Source organism: Rhinoraja longicauda, chromosome 10, assembly GCF_053455715.1.
Source record: "Rhinoraja longicauda isolate Sanriku21f chromosome 10, sRhiLon1.1, whole genome shotgun sequence".
Classification (NCBI taxonomy): Eukaryota; Metazoa; Chordata; class Chondrichthyes; order Rajiformes; family Arhynchobatidae; genus Rhinoraja; species Rhinoraja longicauda.
Genome location: NC_135962.1, coordinates 38,837,449 through 38,850,599, shown reverse-complemented (window position 1 = coordinate 38,850,599; position 13,151 = coordinate 38,837,449). Strand labels below are relative to the sequence as shown.

Genomic DNA, 13,151 nt, shown 5'->3' with positions numbered 1-13,151 from the left:
TTACTGGCTGTTCGGTTTTTGCAATATTTCTTTTCGAGTTGCGTGCCTGCTCCTCTCTCTTGCATCCGTTCTTCTTTCCGACTTTCTTCTTGACTTCAGTTGACTTCGAACCCGGTTTTCTCTGCGCTTCTTGACTGTGTCCGTCTTCTTGCCTGCTTGCGTTTCTTGCAGGTTTTCTTCTAGCTTCAGCTTCTTCTTCCAGTATTTCTTCTTGAGTTTAAAACCCAAAAGTAGTGGCCAGTTATACTGTTTCTGACCCGTCCTATCTCCCGCCAGATCTTGGAATCTCTTTGTTCAAAAAGATATGTATGAGGTTTTCTTCTGATCTGCGCTTATGTTCGGGGATACCGGGGATGGCCAGAAGGTGTAAATTGGGATTTCATTGTGAGGTGATGGGTGTTAACTGGTTTCCCATCACCTACCAGGTAGTTTTCTATGGGCTATTGTGCCCCCTCACTGAGATGAACTGTTTAGGTCGGCTTGGGGCATTGTGAGTATGCTGATGTCAGCGCCCCAGTGTCTGGACTCCGACCTGGTTTCGTAGGTTTCTGCATGGCCAATACCCATCCTTTGTTCTGGCCATGGCTTTGCAGAAAACCTAGAGACTGGGATGTAAGGTTTTTACCTTTTTTGTGGCTGGTCACGAGGTCCTGCGGCCATTTTAGGACCCACAGATTGTGACATCCTTTGGTAAACTGACTGCAGCCTTTCTCCGCTATCAGCCCCAGTCTCCCGTTTAAAATGTCCAAACTGCAGCTCTTTGGTTTTGTGTTGATTTCAGAATGAGGGAAAACTTCTCAAATCTTACAGTGCCCCCCTGGGAACAAAGGTGGACAGGCATGGAGAGCGATGTCAGTTCACAGATCAATCCACAGTAACAGGTCCAAGCAAGGTGACAGCTGGAGGCCTGCAGCTTGCCTGGAATGGGCACCGCTCATAACAACCAGAGTGGGTACTGGATTTTGAAAATGGCGCCAAAACATAGTGCCTCTTGCATGCAGGATTAGTGGACTATTTCTGTACAATTTGATAACTGTGGATGTGCCTAGGTATTGGCAATACTCTACTAGACTGTAAGAAAAGATTGACACCGTGGGTTTGCACTTTGCGCATGTGAACAATAAAAGCAGAATTTAACCATTGTGTATACATTTCTGCATTCTACTCTCACCTAATTGCTAGAAGTAGCAGTAGTAAGAAAGGGGAAGGGTTGGTGCGGGTATAAAGAGCCACGGGTAAATTACACAAGATTTTTTTTCACACTTGAATTGTGCATTTCAGATGTAAACATACTTTGTTTTCTGCTAATGAAAAATACTGATTTACATGATTTTGTGTAGAACACTGAGAACGTGACTCTCTTTCATTCACAATGTTCTCTGATATGAAGCTAGTTTCTTTATTTCAAGCTTTCATTATACCCTGGTGACTCTACGCGACGTCCCCGGCCCTTATTTCACAGGGCGACTCCAGCATGTAAATAGTATCCGAAAGGTATGTGAACGGTTGTGTTTTGTAAGCAGAATTAAAACCTCCCTCACTCATTCTTTGTAAATCATTTTAACTTCACTGTCTAATAACCAGATACGAGAATTTGTATAAAAAAGAATTGTTTATTTGTGTACAAAGGGTAAATATAACGTTTAGTAGATTAAAATCCTGTTTTAGTCCAGTCGAAATGGCGACATTGTAGAAATGCAGCAGAGCCATTGGTTTATATCAGAGATTAGGAACATGGGTACGTTTGACAAAATGAAGCTAGTGACCTTTCTCCCACTCGGCACTTCCCACGAAGCTTTACAGTGGATTCTCTCCCTTTTAAAAGAAACAATTTCCATGGTTTAATGTTAATGATATAAACTTCAATCCGTACTTTTTCCCCACCTTCCCAATTGTACTTCTTCCCCACTCTTGATTTAATCCCCAAATCTCTCCCAGATTTTCATTCCTCCACCTTTCAGTCCAACTCCCTCCTGGATGTGCTCTTGCTTTCTCCTCTCCCAGCTCGCCTGTGTTCACCTATTATCTGCCAACCTTGTCCTGCCTCTCCTCTCCTCCTATAATCAGTCTGAAGAAGTGTCCCGACCCAAAACCTCATCTCTCCACATTCTCCGGGGATGCTGGAACAAGGAACTGCAGATGCTGGTTTACAAAAAGAAAAGGACCGGAGATTTTGCCTGGCCCGCCGAGTTACTCCACTGTGTCTCCACCGATACGCGTATGCTTTAAACACGGATGTGTGTTTACTACACCATGCATTCATTCTGGTAACTTGTTTATGTGCCTGTCGTCTAAGGAAATGATGTATTCTCTGATAGACCAGAGTTACGTCTATAGGAGACAATCATCTATCTATATTACTAAAACTCTCATTTGTTTGTTTGTTTGTTCCTGAACTACAGCCAAAACGGTACACCATAGTGCGACAATTCAGTGGGGGAGGGAAGGGTGCTGCACCAATGCAGGAGAGGTAACCCGAAGGGCGAGAGAGAAGGGTGCTGCACCAATGCAGGAGTGGATTGGGTCCAACGGATCCACTTGGTCTATCATCATATCATCATATATATACAGCCGGAAACAGGCCTTTTCGGCCCTCCAAGTCCGTGCCGCCCAGCAATCCCCGTACATTAACACTATCCTACACCCACTAGGGACAATTTTTTTTTTACATTTACCCAGCCAATTAACCTACATACCTGTACGTCTTTGGAGTGTGGGAGGAAACCGAAGATCTCGGAGAAAACCCACGCAGGTCACGGGGAGAACGTACAAACTCCTTACAGTGCAGCCATGATCGCATTGAATGGCGGTGCTGGCTCGAAGGGCTGAATGGCCTACTCCTGCACCTATTGTCTATTGTCTATTGTCTATTGTCACCCGTAGTCAGGATCGAACCTGATTCTCCGGCGCTGCATTCGTAAGGTGGAAGTTATCAGTCGGATGCTCCCGACCTTCAATATGAGGAAGAGAGGGATAGGTAACCGAGCTGTTCAGTCAATGGGCAAACACCACGATCGGGGGATCAAAAGCAACTCATCGTCCATTCATCTCTGACCTTGCACAGACGTACTCATAGTTAGGATCAAACCCAGGTAAGGCAGCAATTCTACTGCTGCGCCTCTGAGATAATGCCTTTCCTGGTGATAACTTGACCAAAATCAAAGTGCTAGATGAACTCAGCGGGTCAGGCAGCATCCGTGTCGGAAGTGTACAGATGACATTTCACATTGGAAACCTTCAACTGTACTGACTGTGTGGAAGGTTCTCGAACCGAGATGTTATCTGTCCATTCCACCCGCAGATACTGGCTGACTAATTCCTCCAGCAATTAGGTTTTACTCAAGATCCTCTTTGAATTGCACTCAAATGGGGTTTTTTCCCCCACTCTCAATACAATGATTAGTTCACTAACTGTCTGCTGATTAATTCAGAACGGGCAAAAAGCAGTGAGCATTTTTGAGAAACTTAATTTTTTTCTTTTTCAGCTCGGCACCACCACCGTGTGTCCAAGCGAGACGTTGCATAATGCATCTCACTTTGGAGGATACAAAACTAATTGCCACAATCAAGCTGAGTTTATTGTTATTTGCACAAGTACAGGGAGGTACAGGCACAATGAAAATCCTTTTTGCAGTAGCATCACAGGCACGTAGACTAGAACTAACAGTTAAATTACACATAACATCTCTCAAAGAATGACTGTAAAAGAACAAGGCACTTAGTTGAAACCATTGTATTCAATCTGCTGCTGATCTCGTGATGCATATCTTCTGGAGACGGACAAGGAAACCCCCTTCTTGACTGCAGTAATTTCATTGTTGAAAGTGTCTTTTATGGCAGAATTTTGTCAACCATTATATTTTCATGGGAATGTTCTGTATTCATCATCATTTAGAAGAGGTTTTACTCCTGGAGGATCTAAGCATTTACATATACAAAGGTTCCCAAAATTCACCTTTCTAATGAAACAGCAATTCGCGTGTCTTTCCCTTTGGTAATACTATGGCTTTGGATCCAAAATCTGGATGAGCACTTAGCATTACCAAGACATGGTAGATTATGGACCCAGTCATTCCTTCTTCTCACATTGGGCACAAAAGCTTGAAAGCATGAGATTTACAAATAGCTTCTCAGCTGTTTTAGACTTCTGAACAGACCTCTCGTATGCTCAGGAAGATAATCTCAATATCCAAAATGCCTTACCTTGTAAAGGTAATTTGAAAGATTAAGTAGATTACTGTTAATCAAATTTCTGCCACTTCGAGCAGTGGTCATTGGGTTAGTTCCATGTATAAAAATACTGCATTTCGAATGATCAGATTTTCTTTTCTTTTTCCAGTGAATGTTTTTAAGACCACTGGCAGATATTGAACTTGGATCGGCGATGGCACAGTGCAGATCTGTGGAAAAAATACAAATCCATATTGTGTTTATTGAGGCTGTAATAACTGGTGCTGTAATTTGTATGAATGCGCAAATAAAATAACTACTTTGATATGAATAGAATGTAAACAAAATTTTGTTTGGACTAAATCAATGAATCGTTAACTGCAATATTCATGACATGTTACAGCACAGATGCCATGATGATTTTACATCTGCTATAAGTGAAGACTACAAATCTTCCCCCATTATATTACATCTATGTCACATGTCTTTTGGATGGTATGTTTGAAATTAATGAGACAAAACTAATCATAAGCCAAGCAAGTAGTTTATTTTACATTAAATACTTGAATGAACAGCATACAACTTTCAGAGTTTAATTTAATCAATTTCCTGCCACATTTCATATTGAAACAACACGCTGCCCTGGGCCACTGTTGTAAGCGAAAGCTATTTTAAGTTGGCTGGTCAATTATCAGGTATGAATTTGAAATGATTATCTGATTGCCTCTCTATTCTGGATGCCAACAACTTATTGGCTACTATTGATGGCAGGAGATAATGAGTGGATACAATTAAAATGCATGGTAGTCCAGACTCAAGAGCTGAAATCAAATGGGGGTGAAGGAGGTGCAGAGGTGAGGGAGACTTACAGGATCTAGATGGAAGTCTTGAATTCAAATACTGGAGAATACCAAGGCAGTTGCTGATGAGAGGTTGATGTACATGGGTAATTTAGACAGAGTTTCCAGGTTGGAGTTTATTGATATGAAGTGTTTCAGCAAATGATCCTAGAACTATTATGGGAGATAATACGATATTATAATACGATGAATAACTGTAAAGAGGAGTATGAGGGCGAGATAAGGAAAAGAAGATAAGGCTGGAAGAATCCTATAAAAATAGGCTGCCCGGTGTATTAAGTGGGCAGTCAGATGGTTGACATCCTGATTGTTCCAGCCGTTGTTTGCAAATAAAGGCTTTTAACTTCTTGAAGAATTCTCCGTGTCATCTGCTTCATTTTGAACACCGGTAACCACGACACTATCAAATGTAGAAGACGGTTTCAGTGCACTGGATTTCACGCAGATGCAGATAACTGACTTTGCAATGATGGAAACAGGCAAGTTTAGAGATGATCTGGATACGAGGTTCAAAACTCTAATTGATCACAGCAAATGTGCATATTATTAGTTTTAATCCAAACATGCACATTTAGTAATAATATGTGGAGTATTTCTGGTGAGTTGTGAAGAGACCCTCTTTAATCTGGGTGGTGCTGACGTTTATGGTATGAACAATCAGAAAAATTGATGCTCATGTCTTCTCCAATCTACCTGTTACATAAATGAACATGAGTTAATGCTTTTCAGCAGATTATAGTGTGGCACTGGCTGTGGCAAAGCGATGGCAGAACGTCGTCTGACACACGAGCGATCGAGCAGATTATATAAATATATTTCTACAAATGAACTAGCTAATGCAGAACTTTCAAAATATAATCAATAATAGAAATTGTATACAAGTCACATCTCACCTCAAATTTTAAAAAAAATAAAAGGGCAGAAATACTTTTCAAAATGGAAAATCAGAAATTGATTCATTAGGGCAAATATTTCCTACAATGATGGAGATCAAGTTTTACACAAGATATAAATATACCCTCGAGACTGAGATTGAACAAATAAAATTTAAAAATCTTTGAATTAGATGCTGGATTAATCACCCAGAAATGTAGTCATTGTTATTTTCTCAAGCCATCTATTTACAAAAAACACATTTTCTAAAAAAGTTATTTCAATTAAAATTCTATTTTTGAAAGTGTAATTACATTCAGTAAAAATACTGCATATGCCTTTGTGATGCACAGGCAAAAAACTGACAGTCAATGGAAATTAAGTCCTCTAATTGCTAAATATTTCCTACTGTAAATAGCAAACAATCTGAAGCATTCCTAAATTTCAAGCTTAGAATGCTAGATTTGGTTATAACTGGAAAAAAAGGCAGTCAAAATGTTGTTATTCCCCTCTATGCCTTGAATTGTATCACATAAAATACCCAAGACTTACGGAGTTCTAGTGTTCTTTTGGTTCATTTGGATGAGGGATATTCAAGGCTTTAGGTTCTATGCCCCAAATTTCACGGGCATATTCAGTGATAGTACGATCACTGGAGAACTTCCCAGAGGAAGCAATGTTTCTAATAACCATCTTGGCCCATTCATGTGGGTTCTGTAAACAAATGTGTTATAGATAAATTAAAATATAAGCATTGCTAATGTACTTTCTATATGATTCTATGGAGACAAAAGAGGACCAAATTAGAGGACTTAATTTCCATTGACTCTCACCCTCAAGCTGCATTGCCTTTGAAAAGCTGTCCCTATTACTAATTTTTCTTCTTCACCCAGTTAATTATCTGAAACTGCAAAGTCCCGAAGCTAGCAGTCAAGACCCGCAAGTCTGCACTTGGGGATATAATTCTCCCCATATTATTCACAAACTCCTCTTTAGTGCAACTCTTTCTTCAAAATATGACTATTCCTACACAGGGTAACTATTACAGGGTAAAATTTTCAATTTATTTTGGCAAAAAATGCAGGCTGGAAGTAGATACATATTAGAAAGATCAGGAAATGTGGGGCTTGATGCAGAGGGAGAGACGAGACCATGGGATGACCTTGTGATTATATTGAATAGTGCGGCAGGGCTGAAGGTCCCAGTGGCCTACCCTTGAAGGCCTGCTCCTACCTCTTTTTAAAATATTTTTAGGTTCACAATCCATTGAACACTGTATTTTGGTTTTACCAAATTGGCATATGCAGCATTTCTGACTTATAATGCAACTTTGGAAGCCTGTGTCTCAATTCTTCCATGTAAACAAGGCACGGTGGCAGGGCATTCCAACCCCCGGGTCCTGTCTTCCCCTTTATCACTGCTTAACATATGGAGATAGAAGAAACTACCGATGTTGGAATCTTGACCAAAACAAGTGATATGATATGATAAAATGCTGGAGAAACTCAGTGAGTCAGGCAGCATCTGTGGAGGGAATGGGCAGGTTACATTTCAGGTTGGGACCCTCTACCCTTCCATTAGTTTGAAGATGGGGCCTGACCTGAAAAGTCATCTGTCTATTTCCATCATCTCTACCTACCTCGACTCCATCCTATCCCCCCTGGTCAAATCCCTCCCCACCTACGTCCAAGACACCTCACACGCTCTCCATCTCCTGGATAACTTCCGGTTCCCAGGCCCCCACTCCCTCATTTTCACCATGGATGTCCAGTCACTCTACACTTCCATCCCCCACAAGGATGGTCTCGAAGCCCTCCGTTTCTTCCTCGACCGTAGAACCAGCCAATCCCCATCGACCAACACTCTCCTCCGCCTAGCAGAGCTGGTTCTTACCCTCAACAACTTCTCCTTTGACTCCTCCCACTTCCTCCAAACCAGAGGCGTAGCTATGGGCACTCGCATGGGCCCTAGCTACGCCTGCCTCTTTGTTGGGTACGTCGAACAATCCCTGTTCCAGACGTACACTGGCCCCATCCCCGAACTCTACCTCCGCTACATCGACGACTGCATTGGTGCTACCCCTTGCACCCATGCAGAACTCACTGACTTTATACACTTCACCTCCAATTTCCATCCTGCCCTTAAATATACCTGGACTATCTCTGACATCTCCCTCCCGTTTCTGGACCTCACCATCTCCATCACAGGAGAAAAACTAGTGATGGACATTTATTACAAGCCCACCGACTCGCACAGCTATCTGGACTACACTTCTTCCCACCCGGTCCCCTGCAAAAAGTCTATCCCCTACTCCCAATTCCTCCGTCTACGTCGCATCTGTGCCCGGGATGAGGTGTTTCACACTAGGGCTTCCGAGATGTCCTCGTTTTTCAGAAAACGGGGCTTCCCCTCCTCCATTATAGATGAGGCTCTCACTAGGGTCTCTTCTACATCCCGCAGCTCCGCTCTTGCTCCCCATCCCCACACTCGCAACAAGGACAGGATCCCCCTCGTTCTCACCTTCCACCCCACCAGCCAGCGGATCCAACATATTATCCACCAACATTTCCGTCACCTACAACAGGACCCCACCACTGGCCATATCTTCCCATCCCCTCCCCTCTCTGCGTTCCGCAGAGACCGTTCCCTCCGCAACTCCCTGGTCCACTCGTCCCTTCCTACCCAAACCACCCTAACCCCGGGCACTTTCCCTTGCAACCGCACGAGATGCAACACCTGTCCCTTTACCTCCCCCCTCAACTCCATCAAAGGACCCAAACATTCTTTCCAGGTGAGACAGAGGTTCACCTGCACCTCCTCCAACCTCATCTATTGCATCCGCTGCTCTAGATGTCAACTTATCTATATCGGCGAGACCAAGCGCAGGCTCGGCGATCGCTTCGCTGAACACCTGCGCTCGGTCCGCATTAACGCAACTGATCTCCCGGTGGCCCAGCACTTTAACTCCCCCTCCCATTCCCCGTCTGACCTCTCTGTCATGGGCCTCCTCCAGTGCCATAGTGAGGCCCGCCGGAAATTGGAGGAGCAGCACCTCATATTTCGCCTGGGCAGTTTGCGGCCCGGTGGTATGAACGTCGACTTCTCCAACTTCAGATAGCTCCTTTGTCCCTCCCTTCCCCTCCTCCTTCCCAGATCTCCCTCTATCTTCCTGTCTCCACCTATTTCCTTCCTTTGTCCCACCCCCGACATCAGTCTGAAGAAGGGTCTCGACCCGAAACGTCACCCATTCCTTCTCTCCCGAGATGCTGCCTGACCTGCTGAGTTACTCCAGCATTTTGTGAATATTTCCTGCACAGATGCCTGCTGACCCAAGGAGTTCCTCCAGCACTCTGTGTTATGCTACATATGTGTATCATTTGTAATATTTTCCCCATCCTGCAGTTTAGTAGAGGTTGGAAATATAGACTGGAGCAGAGGAATGACAAGTTAAACGTTGCAAGAAACAAAGCAAAAGATAATCTGACCTGGTATAGCTGGTTAACTTTCTCCTGAGATTCCATGTACGATTCAAAATCAGCAAACACTTTGAACCTGTAAAAGAGTAATTAGAAACTCATAAATGCAAGAATTATTTTCTAATGAGTATTGAATTTATAACTTAAGTTGATGAGAAATCTACTCAGCAAAGAAATGCTAGGTTTCAAAACTTTCTTGCAACACCTTGCGCTTCTGTAACTCAGCAGGAACGAAGAAAAGACTGCAACTTGCACTTGCTTCCTTATCTAAGGAAAGCAAGAGTGATTGTTCAACCAACCTTGGTGAACACCAAAGCACATACAATTTGGTGCTATGTGGAATTAGACAAACCAGTGGTCTTGCCAGTCACCCTCTCCTGCTTCTGTTGCCTCAGCAGCCACCTAGAATTTCAGGTTTTGCTTGTCCAAACAAGTAATAATTAATCAACTAAATTGTGGAATAACCACACTGTAATTATAATAAGACTTGAGGTACACTATTTATACTTTTCCTGTCATATTATAGTGTTTCCAGACCTCCTAAATAATTCATTCAAAATAAATTACCTCCAGAGTTATGCTTTCCGGCACTGTTCTCTTGGTCAATAGACAATAGTCAATAGGTGCAGGAGGAGGCCATTCGGCCCTTCGAGCCAGCACCGCCATTCAATGTGATCATGGCTGGTCAGCATAGGCCAGGTTGTAAGCTCTTGGTGTGGTGTCTGAATGGAGAAAGGGTCTAGGGGAAAGTCTTGCCAAGGGATAGTGTCAAGTAAGAGCTGCATTTATACTTAATCTGCAACTTTAAAAATTAAAATAATTCTGGAATTAGAATGGTGTGGAGGATGAGGGTGTAGCTGATGAGAAGAAAATTAGGTATCGCCACCTTGCATGAACTCTGCCACCAAAACAATAGGCAGTGGTAGCACTGTTGTACAAAGTATTAATTATTTCTCTTCCAAGCCAGTTTGATTCTCCATTTACTATTGCTAATCATATACTGTCTTTTCCTGAAAGAGAAAGGGAAATTTGTTAGCAACTGTCTTGTAATGAGTCTGGATAATGAGCCTGTCCTGATTAAATAGTGCCATTGTGTGAGACTTGAATATGTACAATGTATGAACGTATTTTAATGAAAGGCAGGAGTTATAATTGGTAGAGATTATGAAGAAGTATACAACACGAGAAGCATGTAAGACCTGGGTCATTTCCTGAGATACACATTTAATGATTATTCTTCGATCTTGATCACCTCAGCTATGTCCTTTGGGGGCTTCTGCTTGTGTGTGATCTCAAACAAAACTTTCTCCACTGTTACTTGTGCACGGAGATGGCAATATTTAAGTGATCCAAGTACAGCTTTAATTAGTATTGGTTAGTTTCAGCTGGAACTAGGCATTCATGAAACTGGATCCTGTGGATAAAACCTACCATCATCCAGGATACAAATGGTGACAGTGACATAGAAGCACAACTCCAGTGCGTGACCTGTGAAAGGTCAATGTAGAGCTGCCACCATTTCAGTATCAGATTATTGAGGGTTGAGCCTTCACGATGTGGCAGAGGACAGAGATGAAAACAAAAGGAAGTTAATGATTGGTCAATGATTACCTATCATGGTGAAAGAGCATGGTCAGAATATCTCCGAAAAGATCCTGGTGTTCAGGAGAAAAATATCCACCCGCAATCTGATCGATCACCTGCTTCAGTTCTGGAATCTTTTCATAAAACTCCATAGCATTATATCTGTAAAATTATCAGCAGATATTAGGAAACCGGTCCTTGGAAGACGTGGCAGAACAGATCATCAAACACACAAGACTGCTGAAAGATAATTTGATAAATACAAGAAATATTTAATAGAGTTTTTATGATGTCTACTTTTTTGATTTTCAGTTTTAGCAATAAATCCTTATCCTCAATATCATACCACAGTGACACAAGGGACTGCAAACATTGGAATCTGAAACAAAAGACAAACTGCTGGAGCTATTCAGCGAGCAAGCAGCATTTGTGGAGGGAATAGAACTGCCAACATTTCGGGTCAGGGTTCTGCAGTTGGACTGAGAGCGGAGAGAGTAAGGGACGGGAGAGAGTCAGGCAGTCGGTAATAGATGGATAAAGGTGGGGGGAGGTACGATGGGCAGATGGAGCCAGGTGAAAGGGGGTGCAGTGAAGTTGGGAGATAGAAACAGGTGATAGGTGGAAACAGACATTGAGGAAAATAAATGGAACTAGAGACAGCTGCTGGAAGGTGATAAGCAGGAATACAATGGTTACCACTGTTGAGGTCTGACAAATAAAGACAATCATCACTAGGAGAGATGTGGCCAGGTGGAACCAGATTGATAGGGGAGGGGAAGGGGCAGCAGGATCTGGTGAGTGAAATGTGTGGGTGGTAAGTGGATGGATCCAGGGACGGGATGGAAATGGTAGATGGAGGCTGGAGAGAGGAGAGTGGGAATAAAAGGGAGATTAATCGGGATATGAAGGCGGGAGGGGGAGGGGGAGGGGGAGGGGGTGGGGAAAGAAGCAAGTTACCTGAAGTTGGTAAATTCAATGTTCATGTTATTAGGTTAGACTACCCAGGTGGAACATGGGGTGTTGTTTTTCCTAGGTGTTTTTCTTCGTACTATTATTTATTGTTATTCTTTACCAGGACAGCCAATGTTATATTAACTAGTTGGGTGTGACCAATAGAGGGGAGTCAAAAATATTTTTAACACAGAAGTATTCTGCATTACGTAAATGAATTTATGTCCATCACCATTCCTCCCTCCTATTTCATCATACACAATGTTACCCTAAACCTGCTGTGGACGGAGGAGTAATGAGAGCAACTGAGGTGTTGTACAGAGATATTACAGGAAAAAGAGTGAGATCTATTTCCAATCTTAGCAAGTAGCTTAGTGCTCTTAATTCATATTCATCGTTTCATCTTTTACCTCTTTCCAAGTAGTCATCACTTTTGCAAAGTAACACAATTTTCTGTTTCTTGATTAGCCTGTTATCTTATTCATAACTGGATATAGTTGGCAGCAAAATTGGGTGGAAACTGGGGAATGGAGACCATATCTTCAGCGTGACAAGCAGGAGTTTAGCAAAATAAATTGTCCAATCTTTTATCTCTCAAAAGACACAAAGTCTGCAGCAATGGTAATCTTACAGTATGTCTAAGATTCTATTTATTTTTCCAATTGAATGGTTAATAATTGCCAGTTTCTAGCTTAAGTTGCAATCTGACAAAATATTTATTCTATCATCTTTCAAGATAAAAAGTGAAAAATCATCGTGGAGAATGAAGACTTGCTTACAGAAGTCTGAGCTCCTGACACTGATAGAAATATCTGGAATAAAAAATCCCTAGTGCAACAACTACATCCATTGCACTTTTCTCTCTAGTCTACTGCTTGAGCATTCTGCCATTACAATGGATATATTTTAACATAACCTTCAAGTTTGACCCAAGATATTCGTACTGAGCAGCTTTCCTCCTCGTACTTCATTTGTTGGTACTTATAATGCCCTCATTGTCCATCTTGATACAAATTCTACCCACTGCCAACTTACACTAGTACCACAGCTCCCCTCTTCATTCACTCTTTCATTCTTGTTTCCACATATCAAGAACAATGGAAAATATAGGCAATAAGGCTCTGATGCCATCACACAAGATTACCACCATGAAGATAATCTTAGTTTTAAATTGGGTATTATGAACAAAATGGTTAAATATTGGCTGTCTTCTCTTTCCATTACTTGACCCATTGGG

At 42.2% G+C, this 13,151-nt stretch overlaps 1 protein-coding gene across 1 annotated transcript in view; it reads right to left on the bottom strand.

The window, feature by feature from the left end:
* Positions 1-4,276: 4,276 nt before the first annotated feature.
* LOC144597663 (glycogen phosphorylase, brain form-like) overlaps positions 4,277-13,151 on the bottom strand; it is a 60,205-nt gene continuing 51,330 nt past the window's right edge. Inside the window, exons 18-21 of the mRNA XM_078407186.1 lie at positions 10,991-11,125; positions 9,389-9,455; positions 6,456-6,617; positions 4,277-4,400 (exon numbers count right to left, since the gene is read on the bottom strand). Coding sequence (XP_078263312.1) covers positions 6,462-6,617; positions 9,389-9,455; positions 10,991-11,125 — 358 coding nt within the window. The 3' untranslated portion in view covers positions 4,277-4,400; positions 6,456-6,461. The remainder of the gene's footprint in view (positions 4,401-6,455; positions 6,618-9,388; positions 9,456-10,990; positions 11,126-13,151) is intronic.